Genomic DNA, 20,923 nt, shown 5'->3' on the forward strand with positions numbered 1-20,923 from the left:
TATTTTGTGCTGTATTTGTGGCTATCCACGGTGCAGTCACCACTTGTAGCCAGCTAGAGTATAGTAGACTAAACTATTTGTCTGTTATTTGTTAGCTGTCCAGATTCATGGATCAGCCTCCATATTAATAGTAGTAATAGATTTAGCTGTCGTTGGTACATTATAGTAGCATGCACTGTAGCAGCAGCCATTTTGGCTATAAAAGGAGGGGTACCTCCATATGTAAGAGTTGGATTTTGTTTTTGTTTAGTTCGGTTCCTTTGGAAACTACTGCTTGTGTTGTCTCTTGTGTCGGTGAGACCAACAGACCAACCTCTACTCAAAGCCCCATCTTAATATTTCACAATATACTTACAATTTCAGATTGCTTGCACCTTGTTCTTGCTGGTTTTCTTCCATTCCTTGCACGAACAGACCCTAGTGGTCAGGTACGCTTGGTTTTGGCTAGGCTGATAATATCTCAAGAGTTGGTTCAGCGGTTGCTAGGCTATTGGAACCTCTTGCTCAGTAGCCTGGATCGTGTGAGTTACCCTCACAATTGGAAGACATCTCATCTCATTGAAAGGTTGGGCCACTAAAGTGTCAGATCACACCACTAAAGTCTGGCTGTATATAGCTTTCATTCTTATAGGCATGATATTTCAGTGCTGAATGCATGATATCTGTCCATTGACATTTCAGTTACCTCATGTATACTATCTGCAAAGCTGCTGTTGTAACCTTGAATTGACCTTTTAATGTCAATCTTGTCAGATCAGTTATATAGTTGTTTGCCTCCTGTGATCCAGCATCCCTGGGCATATTTGGATGCAAAGTTGCAAACCTTGATTTTGGTGGTGGGAGTGGAACTGTGACATGGTAGCACTTCCTGAGTAGCTTGTGGAAGATCTTCTAATTTCATTGGAAAGCTCTTTTCTGTTCACAGGTTTCTGAGTGATATCCTTCTGCAAATATGTTTACTCAAAATAGAAAGACCTGCAGAAAACCTTGTCGGAGAGCTGTGCCGTGGAAGAGGCACACTGTCCATACCTGGATAACAAGTCTTGAGCTCTGGTGGTGAAACTGGACGTGGAGGCACCTTCCTGTATGTTCATTCAGCTGCCACGGAACTTCCTTCTGTCTATAGATTTTGTACTTGAGCCTTACCATCCACAAAGTTGCTGATGTAACCTGGACACTTTTGCGGCAGTTTTTGTTTGGTCAGGTGAATTATGATTGCCCCTTTGAACCAGAATTTCTATTTTCTGATGCAACATCTGTTCTTCCAGGTAGTTATTATCTGACGCTATCAGCATTATTTGATGTGTCAGTTCTTTCACCCTTATAATTTTCTAGTTCTTAAAATAGTGAACCTAAAACTGAAAAAAAACAAGAAGCATACGGGAGCCATTTAACTAGATTTGCTTGTATACAACAAACATCTTTAACTAAAGATCTTGCAAATCCGAAAATTACAGGTCTGAGTAGGAAAAATATGTCCTGGTGATTATAGAACATAGGTTAATTTCGTGCTACATTATGGCGATCACGTCCAGTACAACAGACCAATATGTACTTGTAGGAAAGGCTGATATGTTAGAGAATGGAAGAGAGGGCTACCTAGTCATTTGGAGGTTCTTGCGACAGTAAAAATTCAGCATTGGGCAATGCACATGGTGGGTGGTTAGTAGATTTCTACAAAGGAAATTACAACATATAAGTTGTTAATCCATCAAGCAAAATGGCAAATTAACACAACATGAATTTGGAGAACTTGATTGGAGGAGGCAAATTTCCATGAAGTATCCAAGAATGATGACTGTCGAGAAACTAGACAGAAAACATAAACCATGTTGAGTAGATTTCTACAAAAAAACATTACAACACACAAGATGTTAATCCATAAAGTAAAATGACAAATTAGCACAGTATGTATTTGGAGAACCTGATTGGAAATGGCCAATTTCTGCAGTGTCTCCAAGAATGATGACCGTTGAGAAATCGGACATAAAAACAAAAACAATTTCCTTTATTTGCTGATATGAGCTACAGATCGACGTCTCTGCCTAAACGGCCAGATGATGCGAGACATGGAAAATAGAGAGGCACTAGATCAGGCATGAGGCCGAACGAAGAGAATGGACAACCTGAATTACGTGATGGTCTTGGTATGTGCATATATATTATATAAGGGGTGGTTTAAAGAGGCAGGAGGTGAATGGTCAAGCATTTGTCAATGATAATTACAGATTATTTCTGTAAAAAAAAATAATTGCAGATTATTAAAAAGGAGAGGAGGTGGCTTGGTGGAAGTCAGTTTTCTGTTGCTTACTTGTGTGTTCTCTATTGCCTTGAGGATAATTCCTCGATGCAGTGATTCTACTTGTGTGTGCTCTATTGCCTTGATAGGGGGGTGGCATTGAGCGGTGGAAGCTGAAGAGGGTCAGCCAATGACTCCTAAACTAAAGAAGCTAAGATCTAGGTGGTCGTTTAACATCAGACGGCTGAAACAAAGTGATGACGTGGAACACTATGGTGCAAGATAGAATTTTGTGGGTTTTGCTTTATAAGAGAGATATAATTTAGAATATAGATAGATAGATTACATAATTAGTCGAATCATACTTGTTTGGTATTATAAATATTAATAATTTATATATATTATATATGATTAAATTTGAGACTAGTATTTAATTTTTTGAAATACGAGATGAGTATTTATTTAGAGACGAAGTGACCTTTGAAGCTAGGCCACTGACTAAAATCTAAGAGCCTCCGTGACCCGCGAGATAAGGTACAGTAAAGTATAATCCTTGCTTCCTCAAAGAAGTCGCAATTAATTTCCATGCGATACTGCTTTAAACCCAAAAGCTAGGGCATCGCAGCCCGTCCGCCGTATCTAACAACCTGAGCTCGTCCAATGATGATCTGTGAAACCTATAGATGGCCATGCAATCCGCGGCACGCCAATCATGAAGCCCGTATTTTTGGCCCAGCACGAGCACAGCCTGGCCCGGTGACAAACGAGCCCAGATTGGCCTGGCCCGGAATAGCAGGCCGCACCTGGGCCTTACCCCAGCCACGACGTGCCAGCCCGGCACGGCCCGGCCTACAACGACAGGCCCGTAAATGGCCTGGCCAAACCCCCCACGACCCAACGGCTTCCCGCCTCTCCCACATATATGGGATTATTTACATATTTACCATCCTTATGATGTGAGTGGTATAAAAAGTACTATGTCAGTGACTCATGTGTCAGTGACATGGTGTAAAATACCATCCGTAATAATGGTAAATATGTAAATGCCCACTCATATAGACGGCAGCGGCGCCCTCTCCCTCACCCCCTCGAAACCCTAAATCATTTCCAGCAGGGTGCTCTCCTTCTTTCAGCCGCAGCCAGTCGGAGGAGTTCCCGATCGAGATGGAGGCGCAGCCGGTCGGAGGAGTTCTCCTAACCACCCCAACCGATGCTGCTAGAGAAGCGCCGGTCGGCTCCGGACCGAGATCTCGGCTCCCCATCCTCATCCTCGCACTCTGCATCGGCTCCGGCATGCTTCTGCACGCGGAGCAGCTCGCCGCTGCCGCCGCCGAACATCTCTGTCTGGCCTTCGTCGTCGTCTGCGTCGTGTTCTCCGTCACGGCGCTCTTCAACCTGGCCATCTTCTCGCTCAACTTCCTGGTCGCACGCGGGCGAGCTGCCGGGGGACCAAGGCTGCTGCGCCGCCCAACCGCGGGAGTCGGAGCAGCGCCTGCTGTCTCTGCGTCGAAATCTCTACTTGCCCCTTTCATCGGGCTCTGCCTCGCCATGGGAGCGGCGCTGCACGCCAAATCGCTCGCCGCCGCCACCGCCGTGTACCAAATCGACCCTGCCGTCGTCGTATGCGTCGTACTCGCCGGCATCGCGTTCTTCTACTTGGCGGTCCTTTCCATTCACAAGACCCTGGCGAGCCATCGGGCCGAGGACGAGCCCAAGCAGCTGCCGCGCTCGCGTGGACTCCCTCTGCTCCCGTTCGTCGTCCTCGCGCTCGCCATCTCCGCGGCGTCGTCCTTGGAGACCGTCATGGCTGATGGCGCGCCCGATCTCCCTCAGGACGCCTCCGTTTGGGCCGCACTGGCCCTCGCCGTCTCATTCAATATTGCTATTGGCTCGCTCTACTGCTTCATCATCGATGGACCTCCACCGCCTGCTGCCACCACTGTGGAGCCGTGGACACGGACTAAGTCAGCCGGTGCTATCGTTTCCTGCATCACCGCCGCTGGTATAGTATCGTTCATGCTCCTTGCCTGTGGTGGTGCATCAGGAGCCATTGCAGCTCGTAGTTGAATTGGGTGCGTATGGATTGCAACTTGTTCTTCTATTAGCTGAAGTCGGAGCAGCACCATTATACCAGTAAGTAGTTGTTGTTGTTGTGTCGGGTTTCCACTGTGTTCATATCCTGATGCTAGATTGTGATAGTTCTGGTACTTGCAATAACTGTATATGTTATGAAGCCAAATTTACCAAACAAAGGAGTGACTTGTGTGCATAATTTCAGCATTATGTAGGTAGCAGACAGGGGACTAGTACTTCTTGCAATAACTGTATATGTTATGAAGCCAAATTTACCAAACAAAGGAGTGACTTGTGTGCATAATTTCAGCATTATGTAGGTAGCAGACAGGGGACTTTGTGTTCTATAGTGCCATTTTGACAATTGAGGGGAACAAGTCCTGTTTCCAGTTGATTGAACATCTTTACTAGCTGACTGCATGTCTAAAAATGTAACTGGAATGAATACTTGCACCATACAGAGGCAAAGATTGTGATTTGTACTTGTGACCAGATCTTATGTCTCACTTAGGACCAGTGTATAGTAGTACAAGTACAATACATGTGGCCTAAGTGGCAAAAACGAGTTACCTCATTAAATGCAAAACATGCTACTGAAAATTGATTAGTAAAGAGTCCTAAAACAAAAACAAGAGTTATGTGATATATACACTTAAAAGACAGAAGGCCATTCTTTACCCAGAAAGTCAAATGATTGATCTGTATATTCACTTGATAATTTCTATTAAGGTCCATGCTCCACTGAACGAGCTGATTATACCTTTTATTCTAAAAAAATCTTACTGCACTCAAACTTTCTTAATAATTCATTTGACAAGGAGTGTTCACGCATAAAACATGTCAAATGAATTATTAAGAAAGTTTGAGTGCAGTAAGATTTTTTTTAGAATAAAAGGTATAATCAGCTCGTTCAGTGGAGCATGGACCTTAATAGAAATTATCAAGTGAATATACAGATCAATCATTTGACTTTCTGGGTAAAGAATGGCCTTCTGTCTTTTAAGTGTATATATTACATAACTCTTGTTTTTGTTTTAGGACTCTTTACTAATCAATTTTCAGTAGCATGTTTTGTATTTAATGAGGTAACTCGTTTTTGCCACTTAGGCCACATGTATTGTACTTGTACTACTATACACTGGTCCTAAGTGAGACATAAGATCTGGTCACAAGTACAAATCACAATCTTTGCCTCTGTATGGTGCAAGTATTCATTCCAGTTACATTTTCAGACATGCAGTCAGCTAGTAAAGATGCTCAATCAACTGGAAACAGGACTTATTCCCCTCAATTGTCAAAATGGCACTATAGAACACAAAGTCCCCTGTCTGCTACCTACATAATGCTGAAATTATGCACACAAGTCACTCCTTTGTTTGGTAAGTTTGGCTTCATAACATATACAGTTATTGCAAGAAGTACCAGTCCCCTGTCTGCTACCTACATAATGCTGAAATTATGCACACAAGTCACTCCTTTGTTTGGTAAATTTGGCTTCATAACATATACAGTTATTGCAAGAAGTACAAGAACTATCACAATCTAGCATCAGGATATGAACACAGTGGAAACCCAACACAACAACAACAACTACTTACTGGTACAATGGTGCTGCTCCGACTTCAGCTAATAGAAGAACAAGTTGCAATCCATACGCACCCAATTCAACTGCGAGCTGCAATGGCTCCTGATGCACCACCACAGGCAAGGAGCATGAACGATACTATACCAGCGGCGGTGATGCAGGAAACGATAGCACCGGCTGACTTAGTCCGTGTCCACGGCTCCACAGTGGCGGCAGCAGGCGGTGGAGGTCCATCGATGATGAAGCAGTAGAGCGAGCCAATAGCAATATTGAATGAGACGGCGAGGGCCAGTGCGGCCCGAACGGAGGCGTCCTGAGGGAGATCGGGCGCGCCATCAGCCATGACGGTCTCCAAGGACGACGCCGCGGAGATGGCGAGCGCGAGGACGACGAACGGGAGCAGAGGGAGTCCACGCGAGAGCGGCAGCTGCTTGGGCTCGTCCTCGGCCCGATGGCTCGCCAGGGTCTTGTGAATGGAAAGGACTGCCAAGTAGAAGAACGCGACGCCGGCGAGTACGACGCATACGACGACGGCAGGGTCGATTTGGTACACGGCGGCGGCGGCGAGCGATTTGGCGTGCAGCGTCGCTCCCATGGCGAGGCAGAGCCCGATGAAAGGGGCAAGTAGAGATTTCGATGCAGAGACAGCAGGCGCTGCTCCGACTCCTGCGGTTGGGCGGCGCAGCAGCCTTGGTCCCCCGGCAGCTCGCCCGCGTGCGACCAGGAAGTTGAGCGAGAAGATGGCCAGGTTGAAGAGCGCCGTGACGGAGAACACGACGACGACGAAGGCCGGACAGAGATGTTTGGCGGCGGCAGCGGCGAGCTGCTCCGCGTATAGAAGCATGCCGGAGCCGATGCATAGTGCGAGGAAGAGGATGGGGAGCCGGGATCTCGGTCCGGAGCCGACCGGCGCTTCTCCAGCAGCATCGGTTGGGGTGGTTAGGAGAACTCCGACCGGCTGCGCCTCCATCTCGATCAGGAACTCCTCCGACTAGCTGCGGCTGAAAGGAGGAGAGCACCCTGCTGGAAATGATTTAGGGTTTCGAGGGGGTGAGGGAGAGGGCGCCGCGGCTGCGGTCCATATATATGAGGGGGAGGCGGGGAGCCGTTGGGCCGTGGGGCGTGGGGGGTTTTGGCCAGGCCATTTACGGGCCTTTCGTTGTAGGCTGGGCCGTGCCATGCTGGAACGTCGTGGCTGGGTTAAGGCTCAGGTGCGGCCTGCTACGCCGTGCCGGACCAATTCGGGCTCGTTTGTCACCGGGCCAGACTGTGCTCGTGCTGCGCCAAAAATGCGGGCTTCATGGCTGGTGTGCCGTAGGTTGCATGGCCATCTATAGGTTTCACAGATCATTATTGGACGAGCTCAGGTTGCCAGGTACGACGGACGGGCTGCGATGCCCTGGATTTTGGGTTTAAACCAGTATCGCATGGAAATTAATTGCGACTTCTTTGGGGAAGCAAGGATTATACTTTACTATACCTTATCTCGCGGGCCACAGGGGCTCTTAGATTTTAGTCAGTGGCCTAGCTTCAAAGGTCACTTCATCTCAAAATAAATACTGATCTCGTATTTCAAAAAATTAAATACTAGTCTCAAATTTAATCATATATAATATATAGAAATTATTATTACTTATAATACCAAACAAGTATGATTCGACTAATTATGTAATCTATCTATCTATATTCTAAATTCTATATCTCTTATAAAGCAAAACCCACAAAATTCTATCTTGCACCATAATGTTCCACGTCATCACTTCGTTTCAGCCGTCTGATGTTAAACGACCACCTAGATCTTGATAACTAGTTTGCGGTAATGTAAAGAGAGAGAGAGAGCAAGATAGTTATACCACCGTGTCGAGGAATGAACCAATCAATCACAAGAATGAAAACTAATGAGGACCAATCACCTCGGAATCAAACGATGACACAATGATTTTTTACCGAGGTTCACTTGCTTGCCGGCAAGCTAGTCCTTGTTGTGGCGATTCACTCACTTGAAGGTTCACGCGCTAATTGGCATCACACGCCAAACCCTCAATAGGGTGCCGCACAACCAACACAAGATGAGGATCACACAAGTCATGAGCAATTCACTAGAGTACATTTTGGCTCTCCATCGGGGAAAGGTTAAGAACCCCTCACAATCACCACGATCGGAGCTAGAGACAATCATCAACCTCCGCTCGACGATCCTCGCTGCTCCAAGCCGTCTAGGTGGAGGCAACCACCAAGAGTAACAAGCGAATCCCACAGTGAAACACGAACACCAAGTACCTCTAGATGCAAACACTTAAGCAATACACTTGGATTCTCTCCCAATCTCACAAAGACAACGAATCAATGATGGAGATGAGTGGGAGGGCTTTGGCTAAGCTCACAAGGTTGCTATGTCAATGCAAATGGCCAAGAGAGTGAGCTTGAGCTGGCCATGGGGCTTAAATAGAAGCCCCCACAAAATAGAGCCGTTGTACCCCTTCACTGGGCACAACACGGGGTGACCAGATGCTCCGATCATATCGACCGGATGCAGGACCCCAGCGTCCGGTCGTGCGACACATGCCACGTGTCATCGGCTTCAAGTGATGTTTGCCCGATCTCAATGGTCAAGTGATGACCGAATGTGCTGCTGTGAAGTGACCGAACGCTGGACCTCAGCGTCCGATCATTTCCAGTAAGCATCCAGAAACAAGAAATCACGACCGGACACATCCGATCATGCTTGATCGGACTCACCCAGCATCCGGTCACTCGACGTCTCCTCTGTGCGCTGCCACATTAGTAGGACCGAACACAACCCTCCAACGTCCGGTCACCAAGTGACCCAGTGTCGGGTCAGAGATCGACGCTAGCGTCTTTGCTATTTCTACAAACCAAACGCGCCGGTCCTTTCGAGACCAGCGTCCGGTCACTTATAGTGACCTCCATCTTTTCTGTATAGAGCGCCGGTGGCACCATCGGCCTGTCCGCACTCTACGGGTGAACACTCCACTAGTGAAGTTCCTAACCCTTGCTCAAATGTGACAACCACCAAGTGTATCACCTTGTGCACATGTGTTAGCATATTTTCATAAACATTTTCAAGGGTGTTAGCACTCCACTAGATCCTAAATACATATGCAATGAGTTAGAACATCTAGTGGCACTTTGATAACCGCATTTTGCCACACAACCAACATAAGATGAGGATCACACAAGTCACGAGCAATTCACTAGAGTACCTTTTGGCTCTCCACCGGAGAAAGGTCATCACAATCACCACGATCAGAACCGAAGACAATCACCAACCTCCGCTCAATGATCCTCGCTGCTCTAAGCCATCTAGGTGGAGGCAACAACCAAGAGTAACAAGCGAATCCCACAGCGAAGCACGAACACCAAGTGCCACTAGATGCAAACACTCAAGCAATGCACTTGGATTCTCTCCCAATCTCACAAAGATGATGGATCAATGATGGAGATGAGTGGGAGGGCTTTGACTAAGCTCACAAGGTTGCTATGTCAATGCAAATGGCTAAGAGAGTGAGATTGAGCTGGCCATGGGGCTTAAATAGAAGCCCTCATGAAATAGAGTCATTGTACCCCTTCACTAGGCACAACATAGGGTGACCGGACGCTCCGGTCATATCGACCGGACGCTGGACCCCAGCGTCCGGTCATGCGATGCATGCCACATGTCATTAGCTTCAAATGATGTTCGCTCGATCTCAATGGTCAAGTGATGACCGGACGCGCTGCTGTAAAGTGACCGGACGCTGGACCTCAGTGTCCGGTCATTTCCAGTAAGCATCTAAAAACAAAAAATCACGACTGGATGTGTCCGATCATGCTTGACCGGACTCACCCAGCGTCTGATCACTTGGCATCTCCTCTGTGCTCTGCCACATCAGTAGGACCGGACGCAACCCTCCAGCATCCATTCACTAAGTGACCCAGCATCCGGTCAGAGACTGATGCCAACGTCTTCACTATTTCTACAAACCGGACATGTCGGTCCTTCTAAGACCAGCGTCTAGTTACTTACAGTGACCTCCATCTTTTCTGTATAGGGTGCCGGTGGTACCATCGGACTATCTGTACTCTATAGGCAAACACTCCACCAGTGATGTTCCTAACGCTTGCTCAAATGTGCCAACCACCAAGTGTATCACCTTGTGCATATGTGTTAGCATATTTTCACAAACATTTTCAAGGGTGTTTAGCACTCCACTAGATCCTAAAATGCATATGCAATGAGTTAGAGCATCTAGTGGCACTTTGATAACCACATTTGGATACGAGTTTCACCCCTCTTAATAGTACATCTATCGATCCTAAATGTGATCACACTCACTAAGTGTCTCGATCACCAAAACAAAATGGCTTCTACCATTTATACCTTTGCCTTGAGCCTTTTCTTTTTCTCTTTCTTCTTTTCAAGTCCAAGCGCTTGATCATCACCATGGCATCACCATCATCATGATCTTCATAATTTCTTCATCACTTGGAGTAGTGCCACCTATCTCATAATCACTTTGATAAACTAGGTTAGCACTTAGAGTTTCATCAATTCACCAAAACCAAACTAGAGCTTTCAATCTCCCCCTTTTTGGTAATTGATGACAACCCTTTCACAAAGATATGAATTGAAATTCTATTAAATTCATATTGCTTACCCAAGCATATTTACTATGTGTAAAAGGATATGGATAAGTTTCATGAACTCCAAATAGTAGCAATTGCTCTCCCCTACATATGTGCTAAGAGTTTGGATTAAAGCTTGCACATATATTTAGATAGGAAATATAGAAGACAATGTCTACCAAACGATGCTAAGGTATAAAAGATGGACCTTTGAAGCATGATACCAATCGGAGTGCACCAATATATCATCCTTAGCACCATGGTTAGCTCGATACCATTTGGAAATGAAATCACTAGATAAACTTATGCATGCTAGATTTTCATTTCATCATTCAAACCTACAACTAGCATACACCACACAAGCATGGATATTGAAATTTAAAACTTGTGCCATGCAAGCAAACATATGAAATGCACATTCAAATGCACCATACAAGTTCATGAGCTTGCTCCCCCTACTTGTGTGTTCAAATTTTAATTGATCCCTTTCCTTTGTTCCTTTGTCATATCTCTCCCCCTATGTAAAGTTTTCCCCCTTTATTATCTTTTCACTATCTTAGTACACTAATGTCTTTGTTTTCTCTCCATGTACTAATATCACTAATATCTTTGTTTTTCTCCCCCTTTATCATCAATGACCACAAAGGTTCAAAATATAGATAGGCTGAGATTATCAATATCAATCAATAGGGTGAGGATCATATTTCTAAATTTGGTTCAATCTAGAATTCTTGCCAAAGACATTTAACTCGGTTTGATCCAAGGATAAGCTTCTTCACACCTCAAAATAAAGGTTATCTTATACCCTGTTGAGTTAAACACTTAGAGCTTATTTTCTAGATCAAACACTAGGTTTATAAGCCCACAAACATGTCATATGCTACCACTAGATCAAAATAAGCATAGAAGCAATAGTGGTACTATACAATCATCAAATTCATTTGATTTTCATGAATGAGCCTATTAAATGTGAAAAATGTCTAGACGCACTAAACATGTCCTTAGCAAGGATGTATGCCATGTCAATCAACTTTTACCTTGGATTGCTCAAAGGAGAGACATGTCATATAAGTGGGGGTGCATCAACACATATTTGAGAAATCCAATATGTTTAACTCATTCCTTAGCTTGTAAAACCTTTTCTCATCCAATGGCTTGGTGAATATATTGGCAAGTTGATCTTTGGTGCCTACACTCTCAATGCAAATCTCTCCTTTTTGTTGGTGATCTCTTATGAAATGGTGGCGGACATCAATGTGCTTTGTTCTTGCATATTGAACCAGATTGTTGGTTAGCTTGATTGCACTCTCATTGTCACATAGCAATGACACTTTCTTGAACTTGATTCCAAAGTCATTCAAGGTGGCCTTCATCCAAAGTATTTATGCACAACAACTACCGATGGATATGTATTCGGCTTTGGCGGTTGATAATGCAACACTATTTTGCTTCTTTGATGACCATGAAACAAGTGATCTTCCCAGCAATTGACATGTGCCCGAGGTGCTCTTCCTTTCAACCTTGCATCCCGCATAATCCGACTTGGAGTAACCAACTAGCTCAAACTTTGCTCCTTTGGGATACCATAAAACCAACATTTTGTGTATGCCTTAAGTACCTCAATATTCTCTTTGTAGCCTTCAAATGACTCTCTCTTGGTGAGACTTGAAATCTTGCACACATGCATACACTAAACATGACATCTGGCCTTGATGCGGTCACATAGAGTAGGCTTCCAATCATAGACCGATACAATTTTTGATCCACCATACTGCCACTTGCATCACTATCCAAGTTGCCATTTGTTCCCATTGGTGTACTAATGGCTTTGCTATCACTCATGCCAAACTTCTTGATCATGTCCTTGATATACTTGCCTTGACTCACAAAAGTAACATTCTTTAATTGCTTGATTTGAAGTCCAAGGAAGTAACTTAACTCTCCAATCATGGACATCTCAAACTCATTAGCCATCATCTTTCCAAACTCATCACAAAAGTCTTGATTGGTTGACCCAAATATGATGTCATCGACATAGATTTGCAACACAAATAAATCTTTTCCAATCTTCTTGATGAAAAGAGTGGTATCAACCTTGCCCATCATGAACCCTTTAGAGAGTAGGAAGTCCCTCAATCTCTCATACCATGCTCTAGGTGCTTACTTCAAGCCATACAATGTATTCTTCAACTTGTACATATGGTCGGGCTTCTCATCATCTTCAAAACCGGAAGGTTGCTCAACATATACTTCTTCATTGATGTAACCATTGAGAAATGCACCCTTGACATCCATTTGATAGAGCTTGATGTTGTGGGCATAAGCATAAGCTAGCAAGATTCTAATTGCTTCCAATCTAGCAACCGGGGCATATGTTTCTCTAAAGTCAAGACCTTCAACTTGTGTATAGCCTTATGCTACCAATCTTGCTTTGTTCCTTACTACTATCCTATCTTGATCTTGCTTATTTCTAAAGACCTATTTGGTTCCAATCACATTGTGTCCCTTTGGTCTCTCTACTAATTCCCATACTTAATTTTTTGTGAAGTTATTCAATTCTTCATGCATAGCATTTACCCAATCAATATCCTTCAATGTTTCATCTATCTTCTTTGGTTCAATGGATGACATAAATAAGAAATGCTCACAAAATGATGCCAATCTTGATCTAGTTTGCACACCTCTTGAAATATCACCAATGATAGTGTCCAATGGACGATCCCTTATAATATTGATCGGTTGGAGGATTGGAACTTGATTGCTTACACTTGCTTAATCAAAAGGATGAGATGATGTACTAGCCACTTGATCATGTTCATTGTCATGAGAGCCACTTGTACTAGCTTGATTTGTATCATCTTGCACATTTGAGTTAGAGAGCACTTGCACTTGATCATCTTCATCATCATTCACTTTCTTAGGCCTCAATTCACCAATATCCATGTTCTTTATGGCATTTGAAAGTTGAATGCCTCTAACATCTTCCAAGTTCTCATTCTCTACTTGTGAACCTTTGGTTTCATCAAATTCAACATCATGAACTTCCTCAAGAGTACCACTATCCAAATTCCAAACTCTATATGCTTTGCTTTGTCGCAGAACCGACCAATTTATAAGAATACAAGTACAATGGCAATCCACAAGTGGTCGCACTGTCATACTTGAACCCATATAAACCCGGTAGTCTGTCGAGTACCACGACGGGTCTCGATAAATGATTTACAACAACCAAGATCGTACAGGATTCAACATACATGCCACATGTTACATAAAGTTCACAGATACTTTTCATCATCAGAGTATGAATAAAAGTTATTACAAACTGAGTTTGGTAAATAAAGCGGAAGCAAATAAGTTTGAAGATAAAGTTTCCAACATAGTTTGATACAGTGCCAAACCAGATCACGGTCCACAAAAGCAAAGATAGGAATTACTTAAAGAAGCCTGCCCAAGGCTTACTCCTCATCCACAGCGGGATAGAAGCAACTCTTGCAATACCCATGATACACAGTGCCATCTGCAACAATGGGAAAATAAACCCTAAGTACGAGAAGGTACTCAGCTAGACTTACCCGTCATGAACCAGAAATAAAATGACTCCAAGGATCATGCAAGGCTGTATAAGTGGACATAACTTGACAACATTTTGCGTAAAAGGCAATTCACCCATTGTACAATTATGATTCCTTTATCAAGTTAATTATAACTATCCATTTCTAGATTAGCAACTATCCTGTGCCAAACATGTGGTATATCATTTAGAAGCATACAATAGTAACCATAGCAGGTATTGTAATTCCATATTCATCTGAACCATCATGTTTCATAATATAGTTGCTACGATGTTGGGACTAGCCAAGTTTCTCACTATCCGGGAGAGACGGTGATTCAAATCAATTTCAACCAGCTGGGAATTTATTCCTAACACAAACCCAGATCTACCAGCCACGATAGTCTTAGGTCACCTTTTGTACAACTCAGGTACACATTTCGCGGGTCTATACTGCGCCGCACAATCTAGAACACTAGATGCCAGGATGCTCAGGCCAAACCTGCCCTTGGGCTCAGTCTGATCGTTCCTCGGAAGGAGCGCACAATAGAATGGTTCCTGGCCTGAGTTGAATTACTTGGCTTCACGGTCGGAACGAGTTATCTGGCCAGCTAAGTGAGAGGCATGCGTTCAATCTTATCAGAAGCGCCAACAACGGTACGGTCCTTAATCGACACAGACGGGGATAAGTCCACACCCAAGACCTCCATGTCTTGTTGCTTCTCTATCGACTTCCCGTCCGGTCTCAATTTACTTTTACCTCATGGTTCTGTTCCACGATAGCAGATATAGCCAACCGTGCTCCGGTATCCACCTATATCTCGCAGGTGACAGGACATCACCCGACTTCTACCGGTCTAAGCATGGCTAAGCATATATATTCGATCTTGGACCTATACCGGTTAAAGGTGTAATATCTGGACAAGGAATGTACATGCATCGAGTGGTTTCATTCAACTCTTATAACCTAATGCATCAATCATAAATACGTAAGTAAACATTTGTAAATTACTGGGAGACTTATAATGCTCCGGGGCTTGCCTCGCAGAAAGGAAGTAGGGTGATGGTCAGGACACTCCGGAAGCTCTTCAGGGTTCTACTCCACGCCTTTGGGAGCTGCGGCTTGCGGATCCTCCTGCGGGTTCCCTTCCTCTGCTTCTTCGAATTCTAGCAACGTGATCTTTTCCTCTGATCCTAGATGCATGAGTATGGTATAAGTATTACGAATGCATATATGTTAACAAGTGCATCACATTGTTTGAGTAGGTGCATATCTCTTCTCGATTATTACTTAACTACTTCTACAATGCATTGACTATGCCACAAATAGTAGCTACTTGTTTCACTCATAACTAGAGTTCTACAAATCCAAAAATAGTGATCCTAGACTTTCTGGAAAGCTTATCAAATTCTCTACAACTTTGTTATTAATAATTTTTACAGTACACACCAGTTTCAACATGCAACTCATCACACTCTAGAATCAGTCCAGAAACTATTTAACATGCAATATAAAGTAATAATACTTCTACTTCATGTAATCATTCAAAATTTGACAACATAGACTCTACCACCAGTTTAAGCATACCAAATACAGTTAAGATAATACAATGGTGAAGCCCAAACTTTTTATTTAATTACCTTTTATTATTTTATTTAGATATCTAGGTTAAATACTAAACCTATATCAGACAAACTTATTAAATTCTTACAAATTTACAGTGCCTTACTAATGCTATAAAAGGATTACTATAAAACTTTCATGTTATTTTACTAAGTAGAACATTCTATACAAAAATGATAAGGCAGCAAGGCTTGAAATAGCATAAATGGAAAATCCTATTGAAAAGTGTCAAGAAACAGATTTCCTATTTTTCTGAACATACATATGGTACTAGGATTACCTCCAACAAATTTCATGAATTTTGGACTCATAAATAATTTATAAAAATTCATGCAAGGATTGACTAGCCATAAAAGAAAAATCTATAACTATAAATCTACCCATGTACTGGTCCTCAAATTTTTACCAAAGCTCATATATGCTAAGACTAGCTTACCACAAAAATTTCAAAATTTTTGGAGCACAGGAACTCTAGATATAAAATAAACAAATTTAAATGCATTCAAAAGCACCTTTCAAATCCCTATTTAAATCTCCAGAAATTTCTACTGTTGAAGCTAAGAACATATTTTTCCTAAATACTACACTTTCTAAGGAACACAACCATATTTATTTCACAAATTTAGGAGCTACCAAACTAAAGATATGAAAATAACAAAACACACTTGAATCTGGAATTTTTGAACTATCCTTAAAACCTAGAGTCGCTGACAGCAGGGACCCACGCGTCGGTTGGACCCACCAGTCAGCGAGACCAAAACAGAGCCGGCGGCGCAGAGCAAGCTCGCGCGGCCACAGCTCGTCGACGGCGAATCCGCCGGCGGTGACATCATCATGGTATGACCTACGTGACCTGGCGAACCTACTAAGCCACTTGGCCGGTCCTATTGCCGACCCTAGAGCTGACGGCGGCGGCCATGGCGGAACGGCGGGGCTGGACTACGGCGGTACGCCGGAAGAGGCCACGGCGGCTCAACCCAAGGTGCGGACAAGCATCTATGAACGCTGGGGGACCTAGCGCGCTAGCTAATGGAGCGGGAGGAGGACTATGGCCGCGTGGCCACGACGACAGGGCTCTCGGCAGAACTCCGGCGAGCTTACATGCGTTGCGGTGGCTTACCGAGCTCTGTCAGCGGGCACGGGGAGAAGCAATGGGGTGCTGGGGAGACGGTGGAGCTATGGCGGTGGTGCTGGAGTGGCTAGGCATGAGCTGTGCGTGGCTATGGCGACGGCGGAGCTACGGGCGCTCGGCGGCTGCTGCTGGCGCTGCGAGACGGCGAAGGAGACCGAGGCGAAGCAAATGGGTGCTCGACTGAGTGCGGGCGGGCGCTGGCGTGATGAAGGCGCGCCCAGGCACGTTGTGGCCTACGCGGACAGACCGGCGGCGACGCGCGGCCGATTCTCACGCCACGCGGCGGCTCTGTCCTGCCGGTGTCGGCCACTGATGACTGAATCGAATGGCCGATTCAGCTTAATCAGTTAAGCGAAGCCGGCCTGACGACGAGTTTTGGTGATGATTGATCTTCCAATCCGTGACGAATTAGCGCTAGGTTACTAAACCAACTTTGCAGACCTAAGTACCAGTTACAAATGTTGTTCAATGATCGTGTTCCAATTCTCAACGTAAACTGAGTAAAATCATCCCCAAAGTGAGCCTGTCAGTCGGTCAGTGAAAAAGACTTGGTGAAATTTGCTAAGTGTGGAAATCAGTGATTTGATGATTTTTGAAATCCAATTTCACACATGTTAGGAGCTGAATCAGTCAAAGGCCCAAAAATCAAAGTTGTTCCTTATGTCAAACACTACAACATTGCTTTAGTGAACTCCTCCATGCAAGGTCTCTAACACCTAGTTCCAAATTGGTCAAACATGTCACATTTAAAAGAGGAAACACATCAAAGCATGGCTTAATGACCAAACTAGCCCTAGCATTAAATACCAAAGTTGTTCATGATGATATCCTAAGCATGTTTAAGCAATTTGCAAGGCCATCCAAGCATTTCATGTAGTAGTCACTCATAGAGCTATTGAAAGTAATCACATGAAATATGTCTTAAAGACTTGACCATGAAAAATGACATTCATGATCCATGTTCCATTTGTGAACCTAAGCATTGCCAAATATTTTTGGTGACTCAAATCTACCAAGTACATGTTTACATTCATGATCAGTTGCATAAGTACAAAGAAACATGCAATAACAAGCAACGTTGCATATGTTTCAATTCAATATTTCAATTGTAAATGCTTGTTTATGAATGCTTGATGATCATGCTCATGTTATGCAAGTCAAGTTATGCAAGGCTAGCACCCGAGGTGTTACAGCCCCTCCCCTTATAAAAATCTCGTCCCGAGATTTGCAGGACCTACCATTCTTGGAAAAAGGCAGGATAAACTTCTCGAGATAATCTTCTCTTTCCCACGTAGCATCTTGTTCACTATGATTGTTCCACACCACCTTATAAAACTTAATAATCTTACTCCTTGTTACTCTCTCCATCTCTTCTAATACTCGAATTGGCTTTTCTTCATAGGTCAAATCCGATTGAAGCTGCACGTTGGTGGGTGCAATCGCTTCTTCCGGTACTCGAAGACATTTCTTTAGCTGAGAAACATGGAACACATCAAAGATTGCACTCATCTCTGGTGGTAGTTGTAGCTTATATGCAATATTTCCTTTTCGTTCCAAAATTTTGTATGGCCCTACATATCTTGGTGAAAGCTTCTTTTTCATCCCAAATCTTTTCACACTTTTCATGGGTGATACTCTCAAGTATACATAGTCACCCACTTCAAAAGTCAGTGGTCTTCTTCTCCTGTCGACATAACTCTTCTATCTTGATTGAGCTGCCTTCATGTGCTGTTGGATGATACGTACTTGTTCTTCGGCTTCATTGACAAAATCAATACCAAAGTATCTCCTTTCACTGGGCTCAATCCAATTCAATGGAGTTCTACACTTTCTGCCATACAAGGCTTCAAATGGAGCCATTTTGATAATTGCTTGATAACTATTGTTATAGGAGAATTCAACTAAAGGTAACCATTTCTCCCATGAACCTTTTGAAGATATAACACAAGCTCTAAGTAAATCTTCTAGGATTTGGTTTACTCGCTCTGTCTGACCTGAAGTTTGCGGATGATAAGCTAAACTTCTGATTAGCTTGGTTCCCAAAGCCTAGTGTAAGTGCTCCCAGAAACGAGCTATGAACTGTGGTCCTCTATCTGAGATTATGGTCCTAGGTACTCCATGCAATCTCACGATCTGGGAAACATATATCTCAGCGTATTTCCCAACTATATACCGCGTGTTCACGGGTATAAAGTGTGCTGACTTGGTAAGACAATCAACAATGACCCAGATTGAATCGTGACCTTGTGGCGTTGTTGGAAGGCCTGTAATAAAGTCCATACTGATTTCCTCCCATTTCCATCCTGGAATAGGTAGTGGCTGAAGTAATCCAGCGGTTTTCATATGGACGGCTTTCACTCTACTGCAGTTATCACACCTAGCAACATAGGCTGCGATCTCTTTCTTCATCTTAGTCCACCAAAAACGGGTTCTTAGATCTTGATACATTTTACTACTACCCGGATGGATAGACAATTTGGACGAGTGAGCTTCTTCTAAAATTTGATTCCTTAGCTCACGGTCTTTTGGCACCACTAGTCGGTCCTCAAACCATAATACACCTCTTTCGTCCAATCTAAAATGTTTGGTTTCTTGCTCTTGTATTTTTCTCTTAATGTGACTTATTCCTACATCTGTCTGTTGTAGCTCTATGATTTTGCCCTCAAGCGAACAACTGATTGTGATATTGTGTAGTACAGCAGGATGTAGCAAGTTGAATCCATCTTCCAATAGTGCTTCCATAGTGTTGCAATGGGACTTCCGACTAAGTGCATCAGCTACTACATTTGCTTTACCCGGATGGTAATGCACTTCCAAATTGTAATCCTTAATCAATTCCAACCATCTACGTTGTCTCATGTTCAGTTCTGGCTGGGTAAAGATATACTTGAGGCTTTTGTGGTCAGTATAGATATAACATACATTGCCCAACAAGTAATGTCTCCATATCTTTAATGCATGGACAACGGCTACAAGTTCCAAATCATGTGTAGGGTAGTTGACTTCATGTTTTCTCAATTGCCATGAGGCATATGCAATTACCCTCCCTTCTTGCATAAGTACACATCCTAAACCTATTCCTGATGCATCACAAAATACATCAAAAGGCTTTTCAATGTCTGGTTGTGCTAGCACAGGTGCGGTAGTCAACAAAGTTCTGAGGGTGTGAAAAGTTGTTTCACATTCTGGTGTCCATTTGTATTTCTCATCTTTCTGAAGTAATCTGGTCATAGGCTTAGCTATCTTTGAGAAATCTAGAATAAATCGACGATAGTATCCTGCTAACCCGAGAAAACTCTGAACTTCATGAACCGAAGTTGGGGCTTTCCAATCCATGACCTCTTGTACTTTGGATGGGTCTACTGAGATTCCATCTCTTGATAAAATGTGACCTAAGAAAGGTACTTTGCTCATCCAAAATTCACATTTGCTAAACTTGGCATATAGCTTATGCTCTCTCAGTCTGGATAGGACAATCCTCAGATGCTCTTCATGATCTGACTCATTTTCTGAATAAATCAATATGTCATCGATAAACATGACCACGAACTTATCAAGTTCGGGCATGAATACCAAGTTCATCAGGTACATGAAATAGGCTGGAGCATTTGTTAGTCCGAAAGACATAACCAAATACTCGTATAAGCCGTACCTAGTAGAGAAAGCAGTTTTAGGTATATCCTCCGGTCTGATCTTTATCTAATGGTAACCTGATCTCAAGTCAATTTTGGAGAATACCTTTGCCTTTGCTAGCTGATCGAACAAGATGTCGATGCAGGGTAACAGATATTTGTTCTTGATGGTCACAGCATTGAGTGGTCTGTAATCTACACACATCCTTAGTGACTTATCCTTCTTTTTCACAAATAATGCTGGACATCCCCACAGAGATGAGCTAGGTTGGATAAGACCTTTGTCCAATAGATCTTGCAATTGAACCTTAAGTTCTTCTAACTCATTGGGTGGCATTCTATAGGGCCTTCTGGATATGGGTGCGGTACCTGGCACTAATTCAATCTTAAATTCCACGTCCCTATCCGGTGGTAGACCTGGTAATTCTTCTGGAAATACATCCAGAAACTCACAAACCACGG

General features: G+C 43.6%; 2 protein-coding genes across 2 annotated transcripts; one reads left to right on the top strand and one right to left on the bottom strand.

The window, feature by feature from the left end:
• Window positions 1-3,348: 3,348 nt before the first annotated feature.
• LOC136546313 (uncharacterized) lies at window positions 3,349-4,360 on the top strand. The gene has a single exon (XM_066538290.1). It carries the CDS (start codon window positions 3,404-3,406, stop codon window positions 4,304-4,306), a length of 903 nt encoding a protein of 300 aa, XP_066394387.1. The 5' UTR covers window positions 3,349-3,403; the 3' UTR covers window positions 4,307-4,360.
• Window positions 4,361-5,702: 1,342 nt separating this feature from the next.
• LOC136546314 (uncharacterized) lies at window positions 5,703-6,867 on the bottom strand. Its single transcript, XM_066538291.1, has one exon. The coding sequence runs from the start codon at window positions 6,865-6,867 to the stop codon at window positions 5,977-5,979; it is 891 nt and encodes a 296-aa protein (XP_066394388.1). The 3' UTR covers window positions 5,703-5,976.
• Window positions 6,868-20,923: the final 14,056 nt, after the last annotated feature.

This window comes from Miscanthus floridulus, chromosome 3 (assembly GCF_019320115.1).
Source record: "Miscanthus floridulus cultivar M001 chromosome 3, ASM1932011v1, whole genome shotgun sequence".
In the NCBI taxonomy this organism is placed as follows: Eukaryota; Viridiplantae; Streptophyta; class Magnoliopsida; order Poales; family Poaceae; genus Miscanthus; species Miscanthus floridulus.